Source organism: Mytilus galloprovincialis, chromosome 12 (assembly GCF_965363235.1).
Source record: "Mytilus galloprovincialis chromosome 12, xbMytGall1.hap1.1, whole genome shotgun sequence".
Lineage (NCBI taxonomy): Eukaryota > Metazoa > Mollusca > Bivalvia > Mytilida > Mytilidae > Mytilus > Mytilus galloprovincialis.
The window spans coordinates 35,714,203-35,741,714 of NC_134849.1; the positions used below are offsets into that span (position 1 = coordinate 35,714,203).

Here is a 27,512-nt window from a genome sequence, read left to right on the forward strand (position 1 = left end):
ATAATGAATTAACCTATGTGACTATTATTCAATTTTACATACCTAGATTTGAAATCAGATACAGTCAAAGCAAAAGCTATTTGGCACAGGCGAAACATCATTTTAAGATTGGGGATTTCTTATCTATATAATATTTGCAGTGACATTATATTAGTTAGTATATTACAACTTGTCTTATGTAAATAACAGATAAGACTATACCAAGCTATATGTTCTTTCATATTAAGTTCCAGTGACATATATCTACAAACCTCGCATCCGGAAAACGAATCTTGTCTATTTCAAGCGTCTAACCATTGTAAACATTAAAGAAAGTCATCGTCAGAGCGTTTTAGTTAACGTTTCGAGGAATAACACATATTTCTTATCAAAGTCAATGCAAGGACGATTCGTTTCAAAAATCATGCAGATTTAAGTTGTCATACTAAAGGACGCAGGAGGAGAAGTGTAGCCTTCGTTTGCACTATCGTCTGCCGGAAGACGTTTGCTGAGCTCTTCAAATAGTTTATGCAGCTGTCACAATTCAGTAGCATGTTGTTCAGTACTGACGGTAGTTTACGTTTGTAAGTGTGGTTCCTAATCTACGTGTTTCTCGTTTTGTGTATAGATTACATCGTTGATTTCCCTGTTTGTATTGATTTACATTAGTCATTTTGAGCCCTTTATTGCTTGCAGTTCATTTTGAGTCAAACTCTGTGTTGATTTCTATAAGTGATAACTTTCATCAGGTTGAGAACAATCCCTCGAATGAGGAGTTACCCCTCAATGTAACGACTATTCCTTATATGAGGGATAATTTTAAGAGATAACACATGCTTCCTTGTAAAAACCACTGCTTTGTCCAAAATGGCACTTATTTATAATGTTTGAATAAACTATCCAGTATTAGTATTACATGTTCAAAACAATTTTCATAATATTCCTGGTCTTACATGTATATCCTCTTTATTATCAAAAAAAAGTGGACACCCTCTATCTGAAACGTTGTTCCAAAAAAATACAAATTTTCCACTTTTGTTTAAAAAAAAAACAAGATTTTCTTTTTTGTCCTTTCTACAACAGCAACATGACCTCTGTCTTAGGGAGAGTAATTTTAGGGATATCCCATATTGTGAAGTCCCAACCAGCTAAAACATTCTAACTTGGATGGAGAGTTGTTTTATTCAGTCATTGACATTAGCACTGATACCACATCTTATTAATATACAAAAATCCAAAATGACAACGAACAAAAATGAGAAAACCAAAAACGACCGAGACCGATAACCAACAACTATAAAGTACAAATATCAACGAAATGCACAAACCCCTAGAAACTGGGGATAAACTGAGGTGGTCCTAAAGGATGAACATTTCCTGCTTCTTGCAAGACACCCGCCGTGTTTCTAGTTATAAGTCATGTCGGGTGAAGGAAGAAAGATATCTACAACAATGCAATAGAGATGATTTAAATCAGTTGAAATTATTATTCAGTAGTTCAGTTCAAGATCTGATGTTGCCAAAAAATATTACAAGAAGTCATGCGGGAATTTCTCGCTACATTAAAGACCTGTTGATGACCTTCTGCTGTTGTCTTTTCTGTGTTCGGGTTGTTGTCTTTTTGACACATTCCTCATTTTTAAATTTTCAATTTTATAAATATGATGCAATTGAAAAAGAGCATAGCATGTCTTGGAAACAGGTAAAAAGAAAACTTCAGTATTTGTAAATCAAAAAATATCAAAATCCATTTTAAAACCAACTTGTTACCATCAATATTGTAAAAACCTATGATTTTATATTTACAAAAAAAGTATATAATTTCTCGCCTTTCTTTTCAAATAAGCTCACATTAAAAATTAACAATTTGAATTAAAAAAAAAACATTATTATACTTTTCGGATCATCGGTTTTGACCATTATCTTGTTATATGGTTGCTCATTGTATGCGGAACTGGAGCTCATTGAATGATCTTTGTGATTTTTAGGGCAATTTGCAGAACATAGAGCTGCGATTTTTTCTTATTCCAAATACGATAAGAATAGCGACTCACATTTTATTCAAACACATTAATTTGTTTTTCTAAGCAATGATTAACAATGTTTCTATACAATATTTAACTAAAATCACACTTATTTCTCAATCTTGAAACATTTTTCCCCAGTGTTTTTGTTCAATCGGATTATTTATTTATTTATGTATAATAAGTGATTTATTGAACAGAGAATAGAACATGAAAATGTAAGTCTATTGAATTAAAATAACTCCATTATCAATAAGGAACAAAATGAAACAAACATTTCATAGAAAAATACAGATAAAGCGACATAAGCTGCACCAGGCATAAACTCCTGTACTCTAGAAGGGACAACAAAATCTAGGCTTTACATACCTATTATAGCTGACTATGTGGTATGGGCTTTGCTCATTGTTGAAGGCCGTTCGGTGACCTATAGTTGTTAATGTCTGTGTCATTTTGGTCTTTTGTGGATAGTTGTCTCATTGGCAATCATACTACATCTTCTTTTTTATATAAGCACATGCAATGTATTTCAGGTGAGCTCTTATCATGTTTTATTACTTCACAGAACGCATCTCCGGATAGTTATACTTACAACTTGATCTACAACCCCTCATTGTGTTTGTTTTTCATGATACGTGTGCAAATGTCTACGTGAAGTTTAAAAACATAACGCCATTTTGTTTCGTCCGACACTATCTGCTTTGGGAGTAAGTTTCATAGTCAAGCAGGTCATGCAATAGTTTTGAGCTGATGATACATAATAACATTTTCAGACTGGTCAAAACCTCTTGGCACTTAATCCGTGTGATGCCTTCGTGTGGTTTAAGTCTGACATATTATGATATTTTACGTTCATCCCTTTTCAAAGCGTGTGTGTTGGTTTTTTTTTTTTTTTTTTTCATTAGTGGGTTTTTCTAAAGTTGCCAATATGGAATGGTACATGTATGTGCATTCCCTTTTCCCAGTTTCCTTTGACGGAGTTCTACTACATCACTGTCTCAGGTTACAGAAGTTTATTTTAATCTTTAAAGCCACACGTTGTTCGTGTGATTGTGTGAAGCCAGGAACCTATAATTCGTTGGTTGTAGTTTGATGTATTTATTTCATTTATTTTTTCAGGATTTATCAGGCCGATGTATGTTTCTTTAAAATTGTTGATTATTTTGTCATTCCGGAAACTTATAATAACTTTCGTCATGAGTTTTGTCAATTGTTGAAGGCCTTGCGGTTACTTATACATCTTCTTACTTTTATAAAAAAAAACACTTTTGAAATCCTGTCTGATTTACTTTTATCTCTTGGTACAAAATGTATCTAATCCTAGCCCACGATTTCTCCACTGTTGTGGTATCTGAAATAATAAAGAAAAAGTGATGACGAAAAAAAAATTTTAATGAAAGTTGTACACAAGACTGTGTTCAAAATGTTGCATTACAATCATTAATAACTTGTCAATGGATATTTATAAGACAACGTGTACTTGAATATGAGCAGTAGTACTGTACATGTTTAATTGTCAACTTCAAAATATGTATTCATTTACACCCCCACCTCCGTTGAAACGAATTTCATCATTCATGTATTTGAACCTTAAATGCACGTTACTTAGTAATAGTAATGCTAACCACATAACATTTTTCATTTTATTCAAAAATAAAATTAGTTTCAACACACATTTTACTAAAAATAAAATATTTCAACACTCTTTTTACTCAAGCTTTGTTATAATGCCAAGATGGTACATTTATTCACAGCTAAGTAGCAACGGCGTGTTAATATACGTCTTTTAGTAAACATAAGAAGATGAGGGCTAATGAGACATCTCTTCATCCAAGTCACAATTTGTAAAAGTAAACCATTTTAGATCAAAGAACGGTCATCAACACGGTGCAGTTGCTCAAACCGAACAGCAAGCTATAAAGGGCCCGAAAATTACTACTGTATAACCATTCAAAACGGAAAACCAACGGTATAATCTATATTAAAAAACCAGAAACGAGACACTTTGAACCACATCAACAAACAACAACCACTGAACATCAGGTTCAGTATGTTTAAAGTACGAAAACGGTCAAAATTTATATTCATACCAAACACTTATCAAAGCAGATATGGCAAAACCAAGGATACTTTATTCATATGATTTGCATCACGTGACTTTGTCCCTTTTTATACGCCCGTCAAAATTTTGACCGGACGTATTTTGGTATACAAATGTCCGATGTCCGTCCGTCTGTCCGGCGTAAACATGTCGCACCGTAACTTGAGAATGACTTATCCAAATTGCATGAAACTTAATACAGTTGTTTCTTATGATGGTCAAATGATCTGTATACTTTTTGGTGAAAATAAGATAAAAACGTTTTGAGTTACGGCACTTTGTAACTAAAACAGGGGGGTGTTTTTTTCACATGTCGCACCGTATCTCAAAAACGATTCTTGATTATGGCTTAAAACCTTAAACACTTCTTAGTTGTATTAATCTTAATATCTCTATACTTTTTGGTGATGATTCAAAATTTCATTTTTGAGTTATTGAGTTACTTGTAAAAAAGAGGTAGGGTTTTTTGGGGGAAAGACGGCTTCAAGCCGTCAATCCCCTATGGGGTTGACCAGAGTGACATCCCCGCACATCATTCATTTTGTTTTTATAGTGTGGAAACCCCCCTCCCCCAACAAATCTTACTGAGATTGGTGAAAAGGAGACACACAAATGAATAGATTGACTTTAAACACTTTTTAACACATGTCCCTTCTGTTTCTAGCAAAATTATCGTATTTTAAACTCTCCTTTACACTATTTCTTTTACAATCCGGAAAAATCAGTATGAAGAGATATTCTAAATATATCCAACCTACATTATATTTTATAGTGACGTCATAGTTGGAATGCCACACTACGCAGAAGCAGGGATATCCTTCACTGGTTGTTTGAATCATTCTTAGAGTTTATGCACTTATTATAAATTGGTATTTGTTAAATTTAAACATAATTATGTTTGTTGTAGATTATTCAAACATCAACATGCAATACTCTAATGTGTAGGTCAACAACTTTCAAAGTAAACAAAGTCCGTGGAAATACATGAGATTGGGGAGAGAAACGATTTTTTTTCATTTTTTTCTGTAAAATTCTGTTTCGTGAATCTTCCTCCAATTCAGGAGCACCTCAATTGATGAGTAATTATCCACTTAAATAAAACTTAAATGTGACATTTAGTAAATGATTAGTAGTCTTCCATTAAAATTAAATTGTGTGTACCAACAAATAAATAAATAAATCATTGTAATGGTAAAAAAAACCTGTTGCATTTTATAGTTTAAACCTATTTATTCATGAAATTTACAAATATTTCAAAATGTAGGATCTGGAAACAAGCTTCACACAGTTTACATCAATCATATTGTTTTTTATTAGTACCTGTATCCCTGTGATGAGATTTGTAAATGGGAACTTTATCAATTGAAAATTAAAACTGAATAGATTTTTCAGTCCTAACTTTCTTAAGAAAAAAAATAAAAATCTTAGAGTACGTACTGTCACAAAAAAATGGAAAATGGCCTAGCCTGCAGTTCAGTGGTACACAATTAAGATTTCAGAATATATTGTAGTTGTTGTTTAATTACAGAATTCAGTTGAATTTTACATAATTAACTATCAACTTTAATCGAATGGTTAGATGATCTCTTGGCCCAAATTCAATCCTAAACTAAGGAAACAAAATTACATTAAACAACAAGTGATTTCAATATTGCCAACCTCTCTACATGTTCTAGCTGTTCTTTTTTTCATTCTTTATAATAAGACAATCAAAAGATACCCCCCCCAAAAAAAAAAAAAGAAAAGAAACAAGGACCGTCTTTCCCCTCAGAGCTATTCAGCTCTTTGATTTAAATGTTGTGCCGTATCTCAAAAACAATTTATGATTATTGCTTAAAACTTTACACACTTCTTTGTTATATTAATCTAAAGATTTGTATACTTTTTGGTGATGATTCAAAATTTTATTTTTGAGTTATTAAGTATTTTGTAAAACAGGGGAGGGTTTTTTTACATGTTGCGCCGTATCTCAAAAACAATTTATGATTATTGCTTTATACTTTACACACTTCTTTGTTATATTAATCTAAAGATCTGTATACTTTTTGGTTTCGATTCAAAATTTTATTTTTGTGAAATTTAGGTTTTTGTAAAAAAAAAAAAAAAACAGGGTGGGGGGGGTTTCACATGTTCCGCCGTGTCTCAAAAACAATATATGGTTATTGCTTAAAACTATCTCAGAAACTATTTATGATTATTGCATAAAACTTCCACACAAGACGTCGGGCGTATCATGTGCTTGTGGCGCAGCTGTTTTTTTTTTATTATTAAATTACTTCCCTTAGTATAAGATTGAAAATATAATTTTTATCAAATTTTCGGATTGTTCAGTCCTTTTTCCGTCATAAATCTAAAACAAATGTGTCTTTGGAAATTTCCTTTGGTGGATATTTACAAAAATGTTGTGTAATTCTGAGTGAAAATGCTGCAAATTTTGACTTTTTACGAAATCGTAAGGTTGAAATCATCTTGTTTTTAAAAAAATTTGGCCGAAAACTTAAAAAAGCAGGTAAGTTAGTAGTCAAGGCCGTACGTATAGACCACTTTTTCCCGCGTTTTTTTCTTTTTTCTTTGATTACGTAATAATGCATATTATTATGATGATTTAATAATGCATTTGCTAATTACTTATTGTGTAATAAGGCATATTGCTGATTAACTGTTATGTAACAACGCATATTGATGATTAACTGTCAAGTAAAAATGCACAGTACTGATTAACTGTTATGTAATAATGCATATTGCTGATTAAGTATTATGTTATAATGTATTGTATAAGTTTAATGTTATTCTGCATTTTGCTATATGATTGTTATGTAATATATGAAAAGACATGTCTTAGTGACTAAAGACGTTATAAAGTGATGTAGGTACGCAGTAATGTGCTTTGTAAGGAAGTATAATAAACTGCTCTAGCGCAAATTAGATGTAATGATCATAGAAAGCAGTGCAGTTATGCAAATGTTAGTTAGCAGAATTAGTGCACCACTTACTTTTTTTTAAATTTTTGATTGCAATAAGCCTAATTGGTGCATTCTCCAAAGATTGAAACATTGTTGGTTAATGTCTTTGCTTTCATTCATTTGTCTTTGATGCAATGCTTATAGAGCATATATTGCTTGTCTGGGTGTGTGTAAAACATCGATGTTTAAGGTGATTCTATATTTGTTCAAAGTACTTTTTGTTTGTTTTCTATAGATTCCTTGAAATAATTTATGTGTTTAGATACATCCTATGATCTGATATACCATTGCGTTGAGTTCAATACTGACAAATCAAGAATTGATAAATCCTTTAAAAGATTGGAATGAAAACTGGGATAAAAGGAATACATATATTTTTTATTTTATGTACATTTGTTACATTCCATATGGGATTGTTCTAAAATCTGTCTTTAACACCCGTTTGTCAAATACAATCTTGTAAGTTTTATCTTCTGCACGAGTGATAATGTTCGTAGTTTTAACTTCACGACATATCTTATTATCATCGGTAACAGTAATTTTCTTTGTTTTTCCTTCAACAACATCTCTCATTGATTCAAAGTTCAATTCGAGTGAATTTTTATAGTTTAACGTTATCCCTCGGATTTTGCAGCAGGTCAAATTTCCATTTCTATCGGGCTTTTTGAGTTTATAACCATAATTTTTGGGTCCTCCTGTTATAAAACACTCAATTGAATTGTTTGGTGTTTCATCCGTTAGATCACCCAAATAATCACCAGTGGTTGGTATACATTCCCCAGGTTTAGAGCTGAAAATGATGGAATCGGTATCACAATAAAGGGCTCGCTCTTCAAGAATTTCTAAATATTTATATAGTTCTAGACGAGCCTGTGTCGTGGTATAGGCTGCTATAACCACATTTGTTCTTCCGGTTTCTTCAACAAATTGTGACTGGTTAATCCAATGAATTCTGACCATATCGTCCGTTACAAAACTGACGTCTCGGACTTCTTGACTGTCACTGGTCAGGATGTCAAAATAAACGGCGGGATCAGTCAAATATGTTGTACGTGGTAAATTTAATCGTTGACCAAACTTTCCCCAGAAGCTGTAAATAAAACAATATAAATGAAAATAAGTTAAGCTTAAGCAATCTCTATCTCAATTAACAGTAGTATAACGCTGTTAAAAAATTACAATTTACAAGTAAAATTAAAAGAATAAAATATATATATATAATTATACGTTAAGAAGTTGGGGTTTTTTTTAGTTATAATTATCTTGTATTATGAACAACTAACCTGTTAAGCATTAATTTAGACAGTTGTCTCAATCCTGGGTTCCATTTTATATTTCGTGCATCAAGCCTGATACCTTCTTTTTCGAAGTAGTCGTCGACGTACTTTTGGCGGTCTTCTTCTGTTTTGCACCAATCGGGCCACCCGCTTGCCTCTTGTTTGATTTTGAGAAATGTATTTACATATTCTGTAAAGACACCACCCTGTCTTGTTAATGGGTCATATTGTGAAACGTTTTCAAAATGCCAGACTTCGTATATTTCTTCTATCTTATAACCTTTTTGTACAGCCTTTTTGATTTCGTCACTAACCCAAGTACCTATCAAGGCTCTGCTATCGACGTCATGGCAACAGTCTTCAGAAACACCATCTTCCATACAAGTCCGACATAATCCAAACATCAGTTTTCCTCTTATTCTAGCGGGAAGAACGGGGAGATATAAATTTCTTGGAGGGATGATTTTACATTTGACCAACCCTTCGTATTCATCGATATTCTTAAAATTTTCTGTGATTATCATGGGGTGTCCTAGTGGAATCTTTCCTGTTTTGTTGATAAATGGATAAAGCGAAGTTACGTCATAATAGTTTATACTTTCGTCTTTGGCCGCCTCTTTATACATTGTGAATGCCTCGGTCCGCCCTCCGTAAAATGCTTCTCTCGGTTCAAGGGATATTGCATTGTATGGCTCTTTACAAACTTATTTAGATCCGTATTACTCTGAACTTCTTTGTCGAATTCACATTCCCAAATACAGATGTATTTATACCCATTCTTTTCGAGAAAACTTCTCTTATCAACTGTTCTTTGATATAAATCAGACATAGATGTACCAGTTACTGGATTCATCGTTGACATAGCAAAGCATTTAGGACAAGCATGCCAGAAGCAACCGTGAAACTCGTATACAATCTTTTCACCATCAAGAGTCTCATGATAGCCATCAGCTAGAAACGGACCGATCTGTTTTTCTCCTCTATTTCTTGCATGTGTTATATCAATACCATCTCTTTCCGAAATATACTGTAACCATTGCATTGCTTTAATGGACTGCTTTTGCTGAGGCCTGTATCCATTTGGGGGTATAATACCAATGCTTTCGTACTGCAGAAAGTTTCTTCGAAAGACAAGATTACATGCCGACGCTATTGTTAAACAATTCTCGAAGGGATCGACGACAGGCTTATCATGAAGTGAAGTAGCTTCCATGAACATCTTACGGAATGCAAGGCAACCTTTTCGAAGTATGTCTACGTCAGATTTACAATATGTCAACAGTTGTTCTTGGAAATTAAATTGGTCATACTTATGTTCATTGTACCATTCTATAAACTCATGTCTTTTCTCTGGTTTCATTCCATCGGGGTTGTAATATTTAATGTTCGGTAGCCCCTGAAGTATGGCATTCTGATGTTCCTTTGTATTCATAAGATGTGGAAAGTATCCTTTACATAATTCAGTCAAACCAAACGACTTCGGAAACTTTTCAAGAGCCATGGGTACAAAATTTATTGAATCTATGAATCTGATGTTGCACTTAGGTACATCGATAGACATAAACTTTGACCCACTCTTAATAACCTCTGGTAGAACTCCGTTCTGATACAAATATTGTAAAATGGGATAACTATCGTATCCTTTGAAATTGTGACAGAGTACTTTAGCACCACTGTTTGCTTCAGAAAAAAGCCATCGACAAAAATCATCTCTTGCTGTTTCACCCCTAAAGATGTATTCGTTTTGACCGCATTTGTGGCAGCTTGTGCTACTGTTTACTTCTTTTGACATACACTCTTCACATACTTTATGAACCACACATAAATTTGGTGTGTGCTTTCTAGTACCACACCACGACTGTTTGCAATGGATACATTTTTTCTCCTCTGTGGTTGTTTTATATCCACGATCACATTGCAGTATATCATCCTGTCTACATTCAAAATCAAAAAATATAAATATCTTTGACTTTTCCTTTTGTGACATTTGAGCAGTTGATTGGTCATTTTCGTGTGTGCTCTGTGAAAAGTATTTATTGTGATCTTTTTTAATTTGCTCCGGTAACATATAACATTGATGACTCTCGGGAAAGTAATCTTTACAAACTCTACAGTATTGCTCGCCACACTTGTGAGGTGTTTTGTGTAGTTTGGCATATACGGACTGACCACATTGATTACATCTAAAGTTAGTGGTGCACGTTGACTGGCCTAATTTGCTTGTTTGTTTGTGCAAATTGAAACAAATGTTGTTAAGAAAATAACGATTGCAATCCTCACAATATTTCCACTGTTCTTTCTGTACATCATGGATTTTATAGCAATGGTGGCAGGCATTATTACACGTATGACGTTCTTTATGGTCGTACCCCTTGTTGCATATTGTACAATAATAGCTGCGACCTAGAAATGCTGGCATTTTAGTGATGACATCAAAGTGGTTATCGTGAAGGTAGAGATAAATTTTCTTTTCTGCTTCCGGACCTTCATAAATTATTGCATTAAAATGCTCTTTCGAGACAACGTGTATTTGATATCCGTCTAGTACTCTTTGGAAAGACTTTATATCGTCTATTCCACATCTCCGTAATGGTATATTAGCATTATGGTGTAACTCTTTGGCTAAATTCATTTGTATATTTCTGCCCTGTCGAATTGAATTCCATTTTTCGTGGCCATCTAATCTTGCTTTGGCTGTCATTATGGCTCTGGCGCAACATAACTCATCATTGTTATGAATTTGGAGGAAACATCTTTTTTCTTCCAACGTTTTTCCCAGATCCACGTATTTACATCGTTTTCCTATACCACCAGATGGAAGACTGACATGTATGAGTTCTATTTCCAGGGTTTCATCCATCACAAATTGCTCGTAAGACTGCAAAACTCTTTCAATTTCAGTCAGAAATCGCTCTGCATTCAACTGTGATAGTTTCATAAACGGCAACGAGATTGGAAAGTCGAGTTCTGGACAATGAACCGATAGTCGAACTAAATCCTCAGGTTCCATAAATTCTGTAACATCCTTTATGATCGAATTAAAAAGGATACGGAGACTCCGTAAAATGTTTGGAATCCCCCTTACATCTAGCTCGCGAAATGCTACTTTATATCTGCTCGAAGTTGTGTTAAATTTTGGCATTTTCTGGGTTCCAACAACACTTATTGTGTACGAATCACTTGGGTCGTCATATTTTGTTATTTTCCTTTTTATTGGGGGTCCATCTTGTGTTGCTTTCCTTTTTACACCTCCACCAGACTGATTATGAAAGTTTTGTTTATGTAAGGATAAAAGATCCGGATGACTAAACACCTTTTTACATTTCTCACACTGATAAAACCCTGAACTGCTGTGTTTTCTTTCATGACTCTCTAAGTTATCCTTTCTGTGAAATCCCTTGTCACACACAGGACACCTGAAGACGTCTTGATGTCCTAGTATTCTTTTATGTTCATCAAGTAAACTGCGTTTGGAAAATGTAGCACCACAATGTTGACACTCATATTTTCTGGACATCTTTCCTCGATGATGATCCATCTTGTACTGAAGAATATCTATCAAGAAAACAGATATATAGGGAAATGAATATTCGCCTGCATAAAAACAGATTTTGAAAGAAATATTTCATTTTAAATTTTGTGTTTGAAGTGAAAAGATGTATAGATGCCCTTCTTGTTCAGTTTCATTTTCCAGAAAAGATAACATGCAAAGACACATAAATAATAGCCATGGAAAAGCTCATCCTTATGTTGATGAGAATGAACCTTCAAAACCAGATTTACAATCTCCTGAAATATTAACACCTGTAGACGATGTAATTTTAGTTCACCCTTTCACTATGATGTTGGCCGGACCAACAGGCTCGGGGAAAACATTTTGGATGAAAACGCTTTTAGAGAGAGCAAGGAGAATGATAAAACCATCGCCAGAGAGGATAATATGGTGTTATAAACGATGGCAGCCACTATTTTCTGAAATGCAACAGACGGTAAAGAACATTATTTTCGTTCAAGGGATTCCCGATGACCTTAACAACGATTCATTTATAGATCCTAAATATCCTAGTCTTGTCGTAATAGATGATCTCATGAAAGACGCAACAAATAGTAAAGATGATTGCGAATTATTTGTCGAGGGAAGTCATCACCGTAACTTGAGTGTAGCTTGTATTATGCAAAATGCTTTTTCGAAAGGAAAAGAAAATAGAACGATGAGCATTAATAGTCAGTACATAGTTCTCTTCAAAAATCCACGTGATCAAGTAACACCTGCTGTATTTGCTAGACAGATGTATCCAAACAATTCAAAAAGATTCATGAACAAATATATAGAAGGAGTTAAAAGACCATACGGCTACCTGTTTATTGACCTCAAGCAGAACACATTAGAAGAAAAGAGATTAAAAATTGATATATTTAATGAACAAAACCAAAAGGTAGACAGTTCGGATGTCATGACTGGTGGCGGTATGGCGCAGTATAAAAACGATGAAGGTAAAAATATTGACCAGTTTGAAGGTAGAAGTACAAGAGAGCAGTCGCTTTTAGGAGACTATTCAGAACCGTTTGAAACTAAAGAAGAAAAAATGCCTTCATGTGACGAATGTGGATTGATGTTCGAAAACGTATCTGATTTAATGAGGCATGTTAAGACATGGTGTCCAGAAAATAACGATTTAAAGCGTAAATTCAACGAGGAATATGAAGATATTCCTTCAAAGAAATTCAAGAAAGAAATACAGATTGAAGACGGGGAAGAGGATGTTTTTAGGAAATTAGCTAAATATGCAAGAGACGAGACAGAAGACCTTTGGGAAGAGAAAGTTGACAAGTACTTGAAAAACGGAATGAGTGAAACTGAAGCAAAACACAGAGCTAACCGAAAACTTCGAGATGATGAACTTGATAAGTTTATGTGGAAATATGCAAACTTGGTACATTATATTTTACAACTTAGAGTCGGTAGACTGCATTTAAAGGTAGTAAAATTCATTGAAAAACTGGTGCAAGAAGGAACTGAATATAAGAAAGCCATAAAAATGGCGATAAGAAAATACAAAAATGAACTTGATAATTATCTTGATGAAGTCATTGAGGAGGAAGAAGGAGAGGATTGGGAACAAGAGGATGGTGAGGAGGCTGATGATGAAGGTGATGAGGAGGGTGAGGAGGGTGAGGATGACGATGATGAAGAGGAGGGAGAGGGAGATGATGACATTGATGATGACGAGGAAGAAGAGGAGGATTAGAACTATTAGTGTTAATCATTTCGTTCTCTCGGTTTTAATGAGGAGGAGGAGGAGGAGGAGGAGAGGCGGATTAGAACTATTAGTGTTAATCATTTCGTTCTCTCGTTTTTTATGAGGAGGAGGAGGAGGAGGAGGATTATAATATGAAAACTCAAATTATGTTTCATTTTACTTCCGACATTCAACCAATGCACATGGCGTCGTGGGAAAAGTATTTACAGAAGATTTATTATGAGCCATCAAATGCCGCTAGTTTTGCTGGACCGGATAAACTATACGCATTTGTAAAGCGAGATGGAAAATACAAACTCAGTAAATATAAGATAAGAAAATGGTTACAGAACCAAGAGTCTTATTCAATGCAGAGAGGTGTTCGACGACCTAAAAATCGAACTCATATAAATGTCGCCGGTATAGACGACCAGTGGTCTGCAGATCTCATGGATATGGTGAAATTTAAAAAATATAACGACGATTACTCTTACGTTTTGGTCGTAATTGATGCTTTTTCCAAATACATATGGCTGCGAAAATTGAAAAACAAACAGGGCGAATCCGTTGCTTCGGCATTTAAAGACATTTTTAAGGAGGGTCGTAAACCAAACCGAATAAGAACCGATAAAGGCCAAGAGTTCAGATCAAGAAATGTACAACGTGTTTTTCAAAATGAGGGAATTAATCATTTCTATGCCTTAAACGAGGTGAAAGCAGCTATTTCAGAAAGAGCAATAAAAACCATTAAGACCAGGATATATCGTTACTTTGCCTATAAACAATCTTACAAATACATAGATAAATTGCAAGATTATGCTGAAGGTTATAATAACACTGTACATAGAACCATAGATATGCCACCGAATGAGGTGTCTAAACAGAATGAAGAAAGCGTACATCTAGCTACATACTTTGCACGGAAACCTTCACAGAAAATGCCAAAACATTTGAGATTCAGATTTTCAATAGGAACTCATGTTAGAATAACATATCTTAAAAATGTTTTTACTCGTGAATATGAAGAAAAATGGACCGGGGAGATATTTAAAATATCTGGTAGATTTTGGAGAAACAATGCTGCAATCTATCGCCTCCAGGATTACAACGGAAAAGAAATAGTTGGGACCTTTTACCAGAGTGAAGTCCAGAAGGTTACCACAAAAGATGATGATTTATGGAAAATCGAAAAAATTGTGAAAACCAGAGGAAAGGGGCCAAACAAACAATATTTTGTGAAATGGCTTTATTGGCCAGAGAGATTTTCATCATGGGTTAACACACGCGATTTACAAGACTTGTAAATACTGTATTACTAGTTTAGTAAAATATGTCTTTTCTTGAAAAGGTTTTGTTGTCTTTTTATTTGATATATTTGATAGGTCAAACAATTTATATAATAAATCTTACCTTAAGAAATAAATTGTCCAAGTTATTCCATACATCAATTCCCCGTATATGTCGTCCTTTATTACACGTTTAAATGTGGCGCAAAAATAAGCAGGCATGCGCATTTAATTGATTGTAAGGAATTCAAATAATTTTGCAAAAGAATTCAAATCATGTTGCAAAAGAATTCAAATAATCTAGCAGAAGAATTCAAATAATGTTGCAATGAGAATTCAAGTAATTTAGCAATAGGAATTCAAACAATTTAGCAATACGAAGTCAAGTATGCGTGAAATATGTTGTTTTCTAACTGGTAATAACAAATGCAGCTGGTGTATTTAACTAGACATAATTAAGTGGCTAAAGAGATAATCATCTGTTCATTTGCTTTTATTCATAGGAACGACTCAATTTTAAATCATGACCTTTGATGTTCATCATGGCATGACCCGCTAGCTATATGGGTGATTAAGGACATCTGTCTTAAATAGCTGCAGTTGTGGGAAAATATCTACTTTAATTTTGCTATAATATACATTATGTATAAATAGGATGGCTTTTAACTGTAATTAAAACTAATTGTTGGGTTTTTGTTTTAATAAATTTGAGGATTAAAAATTGAATTAATCAAAAAGGATGATCTATATTGAATAACAGTAGGTTATTCTTTAAATAAAATTCTAATATAATTCTAAGTTAAAAAGTATCTAAGTATTTATTAAATTAAATACGATAATTAAAGCAAGATGCAATTTGTCAGTTTATAATCAAATTATAAGCTTTGAGAAATTAATTATTTAACTTATATTAAACGTTTGATTATTTGTAATTTGCTATGACATGTCCGTTTCAAAGCTTCATGTCAGGGAATAAGTAACAATTTAAACCGTGTTGAGAGCTGCATGGACAGATGTTCTCATAATCAATCATTTAAATCTTTATCTTCAAGCAATAACAAGACACACATTGTCAATTATTTACTAAACAATGTATATGCATATATTACATATTAATCATATAGTAAAATGCAGTATTACATAAAACTTATACAATGCATTATTACGTAATTATAGTCAATTTCCAATATGCATTATTAATGTTTTTGCATATATTACATATTAATCATATAGTAAAATGCAGTATTACATAAAACTTATACAATGCATTATTACGTAATTATAGTCAATTACCAATATGCATTATTAATGTTTTTGCATATATTACATATTAATCATATAGTAAAATGCAGTATTACATAAAACTTATACAATGCATTATTACGTAATTATAGTCAATTACCAATATGCATTATTATGTAATTAGCCAATTAGCAATATGCATTACTACACAATAACAGATATATGCATTGTTACGTCATCTATAAAAAAGAAAAAACGCGGGAAAAAGTGGTCTATACGTACGGCCTTGACTACTTAAGTTTATAGTTATTTAACTATAAATTCAACCTACAAGGTGTTTCCCTATATGCGGACAAAATTAATCATGAACAATATCTCCTTGTATCTTGATTTCTGTTTTGAACCTTGCTTTCCTTCGATTTTTCACGATTTTTCGCTATTTTATATAGCAATTATACTACGGTTACGCTTCCTATTTTCAAACTTAAAAGTCCGAAAGTTTTCAAAGAAGACAATGTTCATTTGTACACGAACAAAACCTTAAACACATGTACAATTCACCTATATGCGGACAAATGATTGATACAGCATAGGATTTGGCATATTGGCAATTTTATTGAAGGGGCATATATAATCCTATTGCAATGGCTGGCGTCATTATAAGGCAAAATGGCCGCTTTGCAAATTAGCAAAGTTTACCAAATTTTGTCATATGGCTTGTATATAAAAAGAGAGACGCGATATAACGCTAAATAAGTAATCATTAAATAACAAAATAAACATTACAAATTGTATCAACAGGTCAAATTAACACGAAAGTACGACTTGAGAGTACTCGCGGTTATTGAAAGCTAGTTAAAAGCCAAAAGCAATGAATAATAAAATATCATGCATCAGAGCCTAATATGAACTCAAACACATCGCAGGGGTTTAGTATTTTAACGTTATGAACAGTCAAACAAGACATAACTTGTGCAATGCCAAACGTTAAGAAACGACAGTCAGAAGGATAATAAGGAGTTAACCTTTTATTGAATTAGTATAATTTCATACATAGATAGAGTCATCTGTATCACATGGAAAATGAACATGGATTTGTATTGATCAAACCAAAAAAACGTTTGAAAAGAATACAGATTTAGTTGTATATAGTTGTGTTTATGGGCCAGCTGAAGCACGCTCCCGTGTGCTGGAATTTCTCGCTGCATTCAAGATTTATTGGTGCCTTCGGCTGTTTGGTCAGGTTGTTGTCTCTTTGACACTTTCCCTAGTTCCATTCTTAATTTTAAATATAGTTGTATGTTTTTATTTGCTGATGACAAAATCGATGTTTGTGGCAATGTAAAATATATTCAAAGATCTACAGCATGAAGACCTTCTTTCGTATGCTTGTGAATATGTTCCCGTATGTTTATATTTCCGAGTTGGAGCTTCTTCCAGGCGCTTCTGTTACGACAGTCACACAAGTGAGAGGTTTAGCTTGCTATAAAACCAGGTTCAATCCATCATGTTCTACATAAGAAAATGCCTGTACCAAGTCAGTGAATATGACAGTTGTTATCCATTCGTTTGATGTGTTTTATCATTTGATTTTGCCATTGATAAGGGACTTTTCGTTTTGAATTTTCCTTGGAGTTCAGTATTTTTGTAATTTTACTTTTGTCTGTAGCCAGGTAAACACTATTTCCGTATGTCTTTATCTCATTTCACTATTTGTTTTAATTACAAGTATTTCAAAAATAAAACCAATCAGAAAAGCCTATTTACTTTTTCTCACAGATAAACCATGTTGTTTCCGAGCATGTCCCATCAACCCACTTCCAGTTAGTAGCAGCGTGTATAGCGATGCAGTTTTGGTCTGTTCTATTACTTGGTTCATGTGGACCCCAGTTCGTAAAGGTTATTGGCTGGTCTGTTGATGACCATATCCATCTACCTTCAGTAACATCATCTCGTCCTCCTGTCCAATAATTGCCTAAAATTCAAAGTCAAATCATTAACATAGGTGTTCCAAAAAAGAACTGGATATCCACAACTTTCACCTAATAATTGCAGTTAACGATGTTTATTTTAGAAAAGTTGTCCCATACATACTTTATAACTGTTGCTTAAAACCAAAAAAGACTAAATTTAAAAGAAGCGTGTCGAGCCTGACAGTTAATGCTTTCGTTGCTAGCATAGTAAATGCAAGTTAGTGAATTCAAAATTTGATGAATATGTAGAACGCATCTATCCCATTGAACTAGAGATAAAGGATACAACAGATACATTTAAGTCGGCCTCATATCTTGACTTACATCTAGAAATTGACAATGATGGTAGATTAAAAACAAAACTTTACGAAAAAAAAGATGATTTCAGCTTTCCAATTGTGAACTTTCCATTTCTTAGTAGCAACATTCCAGCAGCAGTGCATACGGTGTATATATTTCCCAATTGATACGTTATTCCCGTGCTTGCATTTCCTATCATGATTTTCTTGATATAGGGTTGTTGCTCATAAGGAAGCTATTTAATTAAGAGTTCCAAATGGTGAAGTTAAAATCATCTCTTCGTAAATTTTACGGACGACATAACGAGTTGGTTGATTGTTATGGAATAACCGTTTCACAAATGATATCGGATATGTTTCTTACGTCGTCACTACAATCACCTTCCCTTTCATAAATGTGACCTACCGAATTAGACTATTTACCGGATTTGTTATCTGATAAGCAACACGATGGGTGTGGAGCATGATCTGCTTACCCTTCGGAGCACCTGAGGTCACCCCTAGTTTTTTATGGGGTTCGTGTTGTTTGTTCTTTAGGTTTCTATGTTGCGTCATGTGTACTATTGTTTGTCTATTTGTCCTTTTCATTTTTAGCCATGTCGTTGTCAGTTTATTTTCGATTTATGAGTTTGACTGTCCCTCTGGTATCTTTCGTCCCTCTTTTAGACACAGGCTTAATATGGTGTCCGATGAAGGGACTTTCGGGCGAACGTGTTGTATTCAGACAAGTAGCCTATCCAAGTGATCAGGTCTTCAATACAGTTAATTTTGATAACTTACTTCCATTGTTCTATACAAAAAACAAATGCCAATATTTAAAACAACTTGCCTCAGTGCCGTGTTGATTTTATAAATTGACGTAACATCATTACTAACCGTGAAATAAACCCCGCCTACTAATCTAATAGGGAACCATACAGACCAAATACTAGTAAAGAATATACATGGTCTTCACGCGGTTAATTTTAACCAATCATATTCCTAGAGATGTATAATAGATAAGATTCCAGTTTGTCGATGTAGGCTGGAGGTACACGTAATTCGTTTGTTCTTGCAGCAACTAGTACCGCAAATTGTAAATAAGCCTGCTTTAATTTATTAATAAATTCATTATAGATACCAGGACTAAATAGTCTTCTCCGGCAGATGAGTTCATTGTGCACAAGGTATAACGGTTCTTCCGCATAATTGAACACAGCAGACGAGTTCATTGTGCATAGGGTATAAAGGTTATTCTGCATACATGAACAAACAGTAAGGTGTACCTCTATTGAATGTCAGTAGACGAGTTCATTGTGCATATGGTATATAGGTTATTCCGCATACGTGAACAAACAGTAAGATGTACCTCTAAGGTATGTGAATAAATATTTAAGCGTTTACATTACTAATTATTACATTAGATGTTCGTTTCATTATAATATGTTATTCTGATTGGGTACACTACATTATCGCGTTATTCCTTAAAATCAACTTCATTACACAATAAAATAAATATTTTCAGAAAGAACCGCTTTATACAAAATGTACTTCGGTCAACGCTTTTACATCCCAATGCAGTTACAAAAAGAAGCATTCAATTATTACCTAAATACAAGTACATGTAAATCACTCACATGTTTGAAATGAAAAGATTACAATGTATGTTTGTCAAATTTAGTTTCATTTAAAAGTGTACAAACAAGATTGATACATCTGTTTGGACAGTAGTCTCGATTTCTGACACAATATTACTTATACCGTAAGCGGACTTATATTTGTAGTGAAGCTTGTAAAATTGGGAAAATTTCATTATTTTTTTTATTTCAGACTCAATGGGTTAATTCAACTGATAAATACTAACGGCAGCATTTACCGCCCAATCTTGACTGTAGTATTTTTTTAGGAAGAATGGGTGGTTGTTGAACACGAATACTTACGGGCGTGAGGATGGTGTTTAGCTATATCTGCAATAAAGTCTTGCCGGTCCTTTGTTTCGATTTCAACGAGCCTTGCATCATGTGCTCGGCAGGCAAACTACAACAAATAATGAATTAAAAATTTGATTTCCTTGTTCGAGTGGTAATCTACACTACAAACCGGCGTTTTGCATTTGCGCCGATCTGCATTTCATTTGCGCCGATGTTTTCATTCATTTGCGCCGATTTTTGTTTTCATTTGCGCCGATTTTTTACAGGTAAATTACAGGTTAATTACAGGTGAATAGATATAAGAAGATGTGGTATGAGTGCAAATGAGACAACTCTCCATCCAAGTCATGTTATTTTTAATTTATCATTATAGACCTCTTCTGTCATCCAGTTGTACACTATGTTCACATACTTTAAAATCAAGAAGTAAAAACTTTAGATAAAAGCACTCTGGTTTATACTAAAATGACGAATTGAAAATCTATTTACAGCATTCAAATCCATAAAAACGGAATACGTAAAAATCATAAATCTGTTCTTGCTGAGTATTTATAGGCAACATATCTAATATATTCCGTTCTTGTGATTTCGTCTCTTTTGTATGTGTTGTAATTGTCAATAACGAAATCCATCTTTTCTTTGTCTTGCTATTAACGTACTTATGTGTATGGCCGTCGATGGTTATAAAAATTGACTCCTCGGCTCGTTGCAGTGTGCAATATGTCCATCAATTACAGCAAAGTTCAGAACAATATGAATCAAAATTAACTAAAACCTTTGTTTATAAACAGATTTTACCGATATACCTGCACGGTATAGTACATCTACAAGTATTAACTTACCTGTAAATCCAATTAGGAGCAAATATAAAATCGGCGCAAATGAAAAAATGAAATCGGCGCAAATGAAAGAATGAAAATTTTAAAAATCGGCGCAAATGTCATACGCCCCTACAAACCAGTAAAAATCTGAAATGATCTATATCTGTGCTCGACTGTACTGATTTTTACTCTACCAGTCTGAATTGGTCTGAAATGTAATTGATACTAGAACACACCCGCGAAATCGCGGGGAAATAGAGCGTATGTAAACTGTAAAAAAAATTACATCTGTAGAATTTCAGAAGAGGTATCAGAAGTCAAAGGTACTTGTGGACTGGGCACATTTCTTTGCCATCCCCCTTTTTCCAAATACCTATTTTTATTCCTTCTGTTTTTCTGTATACTATGAACAAACATATATACTATATTACTATGAACGGTCACTGATATATTATATAAAATTGAGAATGGAAATAGGGAATGTGCCAAAGAGACAACAACCTGACCATAGAAAAAAACAGCAGAAGGTCACCAACAGGTCTTTAATGTAGCGAGAAATTCCCGCACCCGGAGGCGTCCTTCAGCCGGTCCCTAAACAAATATATACTAGTTCAGTGATAATGAACGCCATACTAATTTCCAAATTGTACACAAGAAACTAAAATTAGAATAATACAAGACTAATATATACATCAGTGACCGCCGTGAACAGTAAAGAGCCACCCCTGAAATACTTTAAGCAAGGATGATAAATGCTAGAACACATCCGCGAAATCTCGGGCATTCAGAGCGTGGTTGAACGTAGGTAAAGTGTTGTGGGATGAATTTTTGAAAAAAAAATTAATGATTGGAGAATTTCAGGAAAAGTATCAAAAGTTATAGGTACTTGGGGACAGGATAATTGTTTTCTTTCCACCCCTCCTCCTTTTTCCCAAAATTCCCATTTGTTTGTTTTCTATTTATTTCAATATGAACATACGTTTAGTATATTATGAACATTCATTACTATAAATAAAGTTTGTTTGCTTTTTACTATCAATTCTCAGTTTACTAATCAACCCACCGCGATTATTGACATATTATTTAGAACCTCTCTATTTAATAAACTCTGTGGTCGCCGTGGATAGTGAACTTGAAAATGATAGCAGATAGCAAATGCACTTTATTCATAGTCTTTGTATGTTCAAAGTACAGAAAAACGCAAACCAGAAGTCTAGTCTGACTTAAAATTTCGTCCAATGACGGAAAAAATATCCGGACGGATTTTTTTTCGTTTTCTCCCAAAATAACCCAAACGGAATAATCATAAGAATAGATGACACATGCGACTATACATGGTACCTATAGGACACAAAATGAGGTCTTCTCGTTTAATAGTATAGATTACTTGGCTGCTTCAACCATACTGAACTTGTATTCTACCTTTAATCGACCAGTACTAAACAATTTATTACGATTCTGAATCATGTTTAACCTACCTAGTCTTCACCGTGATCGATCTCGTCTGAACCTTGCTCGAACTAGTCTGGACTAAGTGCTACCTATTCTTATCCATACTCGACCTAGTCTGCAGATCGCGCTCGGGTTATCAATTTACCGGGTCAAATTAGGTGAACGTTCATCTGTTATGCCTTCTTGCCAGATCAATAATACGAATTACTAACAGAGGACATAACAGCGCGTCTTGCTTTTAAAATATTGAATTTTTAAACTTTCTTTTTTTTTCTTCTCGTGCTCCATGCATTATTTTATTCAAATGACCACTGAAGTCCTGCAATAGACTGAGTAAGCGTAAAATCACTGTTATTGATAGCTAATGACAAATAAATTAAAGGTAAATGATTTGGTATTATTAACAACATCTTGCTGTTATCAACGCTGTTATAAAAATGATTCTATCTATGTCAGAATAAAATAGAAGATGTGGTACGATTGCCGATGAGAAAAATCTCAACAAGAGACAAAATTACACAGAAATGAACAACTAAAGGCCTTCAACAATGAGCAAAACCTATATCGCATAGACAGCTATAAAAGTCCCCGAAATGACAATTGTAAAACAATTCAATCGAGAAAACTAACGGACTAATTTATGTACAAAAAATGAACGAAACACAAAAATATGTTACACAGAAACAAACGAAAACCACTGAATGAATTATAGGCTCCTGACTTGGGATAGGCACATACATACAGACTGCGGCGGGGTTGAACACGAAAGCGGGATGCCAACCCTCCTCTAACCTGGTACAGTTGTTTCTGATCTTGGAGTCCACTCTTTATATTAGTGGTAACTTAAAACATGAAGTGCTGCTGGAAAAGGTTACATTTTCCATCTTGAAAATAAAGGAATATGTTTGAAAACTGTCCGAAGTATATATGATAAGATCAATAAAATTCCCCATGACATGTTATATCAAAAACCCTGTAACTTTTTCAAAGCCTAAAGTCTTGTCGTAAATAAACATTTAATTTACATAATGCATTTGAGCCTCATATTTGAGCTTTGAGCAAGGTGATATTATTCTCAATTATGATAGAATGTGATTATCGTCCGCTCCTGGACTCAAAGTTGAAATATTGGAACAAGTTACGGGTTTACCTACACAATATATGAAACGGTATACATTTTTAAAATCTAAATTATATAACAAAAGTTGGATAACAGTACACCAGCGACATCCCGTATGAACAAAGTATCGAAGTTCTACACCCCTACCCGAGCTTCTGATTGAGACAATAACTAAGTTACCTCCGCATAATACCAATCTAATTTCTCGGAACTGAAAAAGTAGCATGAACTATTGTAATGCTGCCATCCGAATGGACAATCTGTCAACACAATTCCTGCAATTAAAGTTATAAGTTTTACAAAATAATGTTATGATTTAGATTACCTTCGACAAAAAAAACAGTTCAACGCTGGGAAATGAAAACTTATATCATGACACTCCCACGATACGATTCCTGCAATTAAAGATCAAAGACAATTCATGAAAATTTATCTAGGGCTAATATCAATAAGAAGATGTGGTAAGATTTCCAATTAGACAACTCTCCACAAGAGACCAAATTGACACAAATATAACAACTATAGGTCATCGTACGGCCTTCAACAACGAATAAAGCCATACCGCATAGTCGGCTATAAAAAGCCCGAAATGTCATTGCAAAACAGTTCAAACTAGAAAACTAAAGCCTTATTTGTATTAAAATAGAATGAATGAACAACGAAACAAACGGCAACCACTGAATTACAGGCTCTGGACTTGGGATAGGCACATACATACATAATGTGGCGGGGTTAAACATGTTAGCGGGATCCTAACCCCCTCTAACCTGGAACAGTGGTATGACAGTACAATATAAGAACGAACTATAAAAATCAGTTAAAAAGGCTTAACTCATCAGTTGGACAAAAATACAAATGCACGTGGCCGGGTACTTGTACATCAAAACAACCAGAAGACAATAGGAACAAATCTGATAGCACTCTCTGTTAACTGACAGCTAGTTCAAAGCCAATAACAACATCTAAGATTAAATCGTCAATCCGTACACATCCAACATCCAATGGATTTAGAGTAAAGACATCAGAAACAGTCAGAGAAAAACATGATCCACATATATATGGATTGATTGTTGGTGTTTTAACGCCACTATTTAGCCCTTTTGGTCAGTTTTTAAGGGTGAAGGGAGCCGGAGTGCACGAAGAAAACCATTGAACTTCGATAGGAAATCCAAGGCAGTTAAAAGATCGTAGTCGAGTGGTATCTAAACTGAAACTCGAACACGCACGAATAGTAACTGTTTCTGAATTTTGAAATTTCTAATTTACATGTACTAGTAACAACCATGTGATATTATGAGGTCGAAAAACTTCTTGTCCTGGAAATACCTGATGATAAAAATATTACACAGGACAACCAGTATGGAATTGACCTTTACTCTCACCCTTAACCCTACCACCATCCCCCTTTTTTTTAAATCAAGTGGTACAATGGGGGTCGCCCCGATATTCCGACACCCCGTTAGTCCGACACCCCATTAGTCCGACACCCCATTAGTCCAACACCACGATAGTCCGACACTTTTAACATAGATTATGACATTATATATAACCATGCAAATGCTTAAAATACTGAACGGACGAAAACATAATTGCAAACTGCATTCGTACATTAAAAGAGATATAAATTCAAACACTCAAAAACCTGCTCACAGATCTGTTCCTAGCGTCTATTTGATGTTGGTATGTATGTTCCCGGCCACGCCCACTTGTATTTTTGTCCTTCTGATGAGTTAATTTCAACTGACTTGTATAATGTAGCTACATACAGAATAAACAAATATAAGCAAATATTGAGAATAGAGAGTTATAGATTAAATAGATTATAATGGATAGAAAGGAAAAGAGAAAAATCGCATAAAAAAATAACAAAGCGTGTAATAGCATTCAACGTGTGTGTCAAGTAAGAAAAAAATGTAATTTGTAATTGTTCTGACATTGAACTGTAATTGTTTTTGTACCGCAGTTAAAAATAAATATATATAAATTGTAGACATAAAAATGTTAACACACAAGTAAAACTTATTTACGTCATCTCTAAAGCGACCCAAGGTTGTGAAAAAAGTGAAACGACATGAAATCGACATTGAATGAAGTGCCACTTTGTTATGTACTATACTTGGTGCATAAAAATACAGAAAATGTTCTAGGTGCAGTATAATTGTAATTTTTATTAAGGATGTTCGCTACTCTGTTTCAAAATAACAAGCTTTATAAGCTGTTATAAATTGATACTAGTAGTACATAAATAAAGAAACCAAAACAAAAATCAGTTTCGAGATATACAAAAATGTAAGTCATTGAAATTAGGCGGTTAATAATTCCTTCTATAGACTTTTCATACATATATTAAACATTAACATCCTTTTTCTTTTAAACAAAATATGAAAAATACCAAGGATAGCATTAAATACCAAGGATAGCATTAAATACCAAGGATAGCATATAGCATGGACTAGTCCGAGATTACTCTGACGTCCAACGGCTGTTTTGCCAGACAAGCTGGGGCCGTGGGACGTCAGAGCTCGTCCCATATAAAAAAAAGTGGATATTTTCCCACCCAAAATAGATATGCTGCTTCGTCGCTTCTGGTGCCGATTGAGGGCCTTGGAATTATATAAATCGGGCATCAATCTGTTCATTTTTCATTTATCTCTTCATTTATGTAAGTTTCACCTACCTGCCAACCTTTTTTTTCATATTTTAAAAGTTTTCCCAGAAACCCATCGATTTCTGCATTTTGACTTTCATTTTCAAAGATTATCACGTGACCACGAGAAAACAGTGCAAATGACCATAATGTAACACCTCGTTCATTTACGATGCAAGTTATCTACATGTCCGAGAGCTTCCGGTTGTTATCTCGGTCGCAACTAAATGCTTATTACCGATCTCCTGTAAAGGAGGTGAAAAATCGTGGTTGGATTCTAAATGTTAAACATCGATCTCCTATAAAAGAGGTGAAAAAATATAAATATTTGCATATTTGAGTCTCGAGGCCACGAACTCTATCGTAACTTGACGTCCATTTGAAAGTGAAAGTCAAAATGCAGAAATCGATGGGTTTCTGGGAAAACTTTTAAAATATGGAAAAATAAAGGTTGGCAGGTAGGTGAAACTTACATAAATGAAGAGATAAATGAAAAATGAACAGATTGATGCCTGATTTATATAGTTCCAAGGCCCTCAATCGGCACCAGAAGCGACGAAGCAGCGCATCTATTTTGGGTGGGCAAATATCCACTTTTTGATATGGGACGACCTCTGACGTCCCACGGCCCCAGCTTGTCTGGCAAAACAGCCGTTGGACGTCAGAGTAATCTCGGACTAGTACCACGGCCCCAGCTTGTCTGGCAAAACAGCCGTTGGACGTCAGAGTAATCTCGGACTAAGCATGGATAAAGCCAGATAATTCAGAATATCTAGCAAAAAATCCCAAATAATAGGAGTAAACCTCCTTTAAATTACGTGATGCTGCTTTTTAGAATTATATAGTGCTGAAAAAAAGGTTGATCGATGCTTTTTTCGAATATAAACAGCTTCTGCGCTTCATACAAAATATGCTTCGATCAGCAGTTGTACACACTAACAAAATTATGAAACAGAGCATGAAAATATCGAATTTAAGACTTAAGATTACAAACATTCTAGATACGTATTTTGTATATGAAAAAAAAATAACTTCTTGACAACAATGCTAATTTTACATACCTAAATTTTCAATAAAATACCACACAAAAGCTATCAGAAACAATCGTAACATTATTTAAAATTGTTGTTTCCTTATCTTCTTTATCTTTGAATTGGTATTACATTCACTACTACATG

The 27,512-nt window shown here is 34.1% G+C and overlaps 1 protein-coding gene across 1 annotated transcript; it reads right to left on the reverse strand.

Annotated features, from left to right (window-relative positions):
• Nucleotides 1-3,269: 3,269 nt before the first annotated feature.
• Nucleotides 3,270-27,512, reverse strand: LOC143055675 (perlucin-like protein). The gene is made up of 5 exons (XM_076228832.1): nt 27,396-27,512; nt 23,868-23,962; nt 20,304-20,400; nt 17,880-18,087; nt 3,270-3,354 (listed from the first exon to the last, which is right to left on the reverse strand). The coding sequence occupies exons 1-5, from the start codon at nt 27,445-27,447 to the stop codon at nt 3,324-3,326; spliced, it is 483 nt and encodes a 160-aa protein (XP_076084947.1). The 5' UTR covers nt 27,448-27,512; the 3' UTR covers nt 3,270-3,323.

Excerpts from the sequence above, each read along its gene's own strand:
- LOC143055675 (XM_076228832.1), bottom strand. The coding sequence starts at position 27,447 with ATGTTACGATTGTTTCTGATAGCTTTTGTGTGGTATTTTATTGAAAAT. Across the intron at positions 20,401-23,867 it reads TAGATTGGTATTATGCGGAG|TTTGCCTGCCGAGCACATGA; the intron begins GTAACTTAGTTA and ends TATTTGTTGTAG. Across the intron at positions 3,355-17,879 it reads TGGTTTATCTGTGAGAAAAA|ATACCACAACAGTGGAGAAA; the intron begins GTAAATAGGCTT and ends TTATTATTTCAG.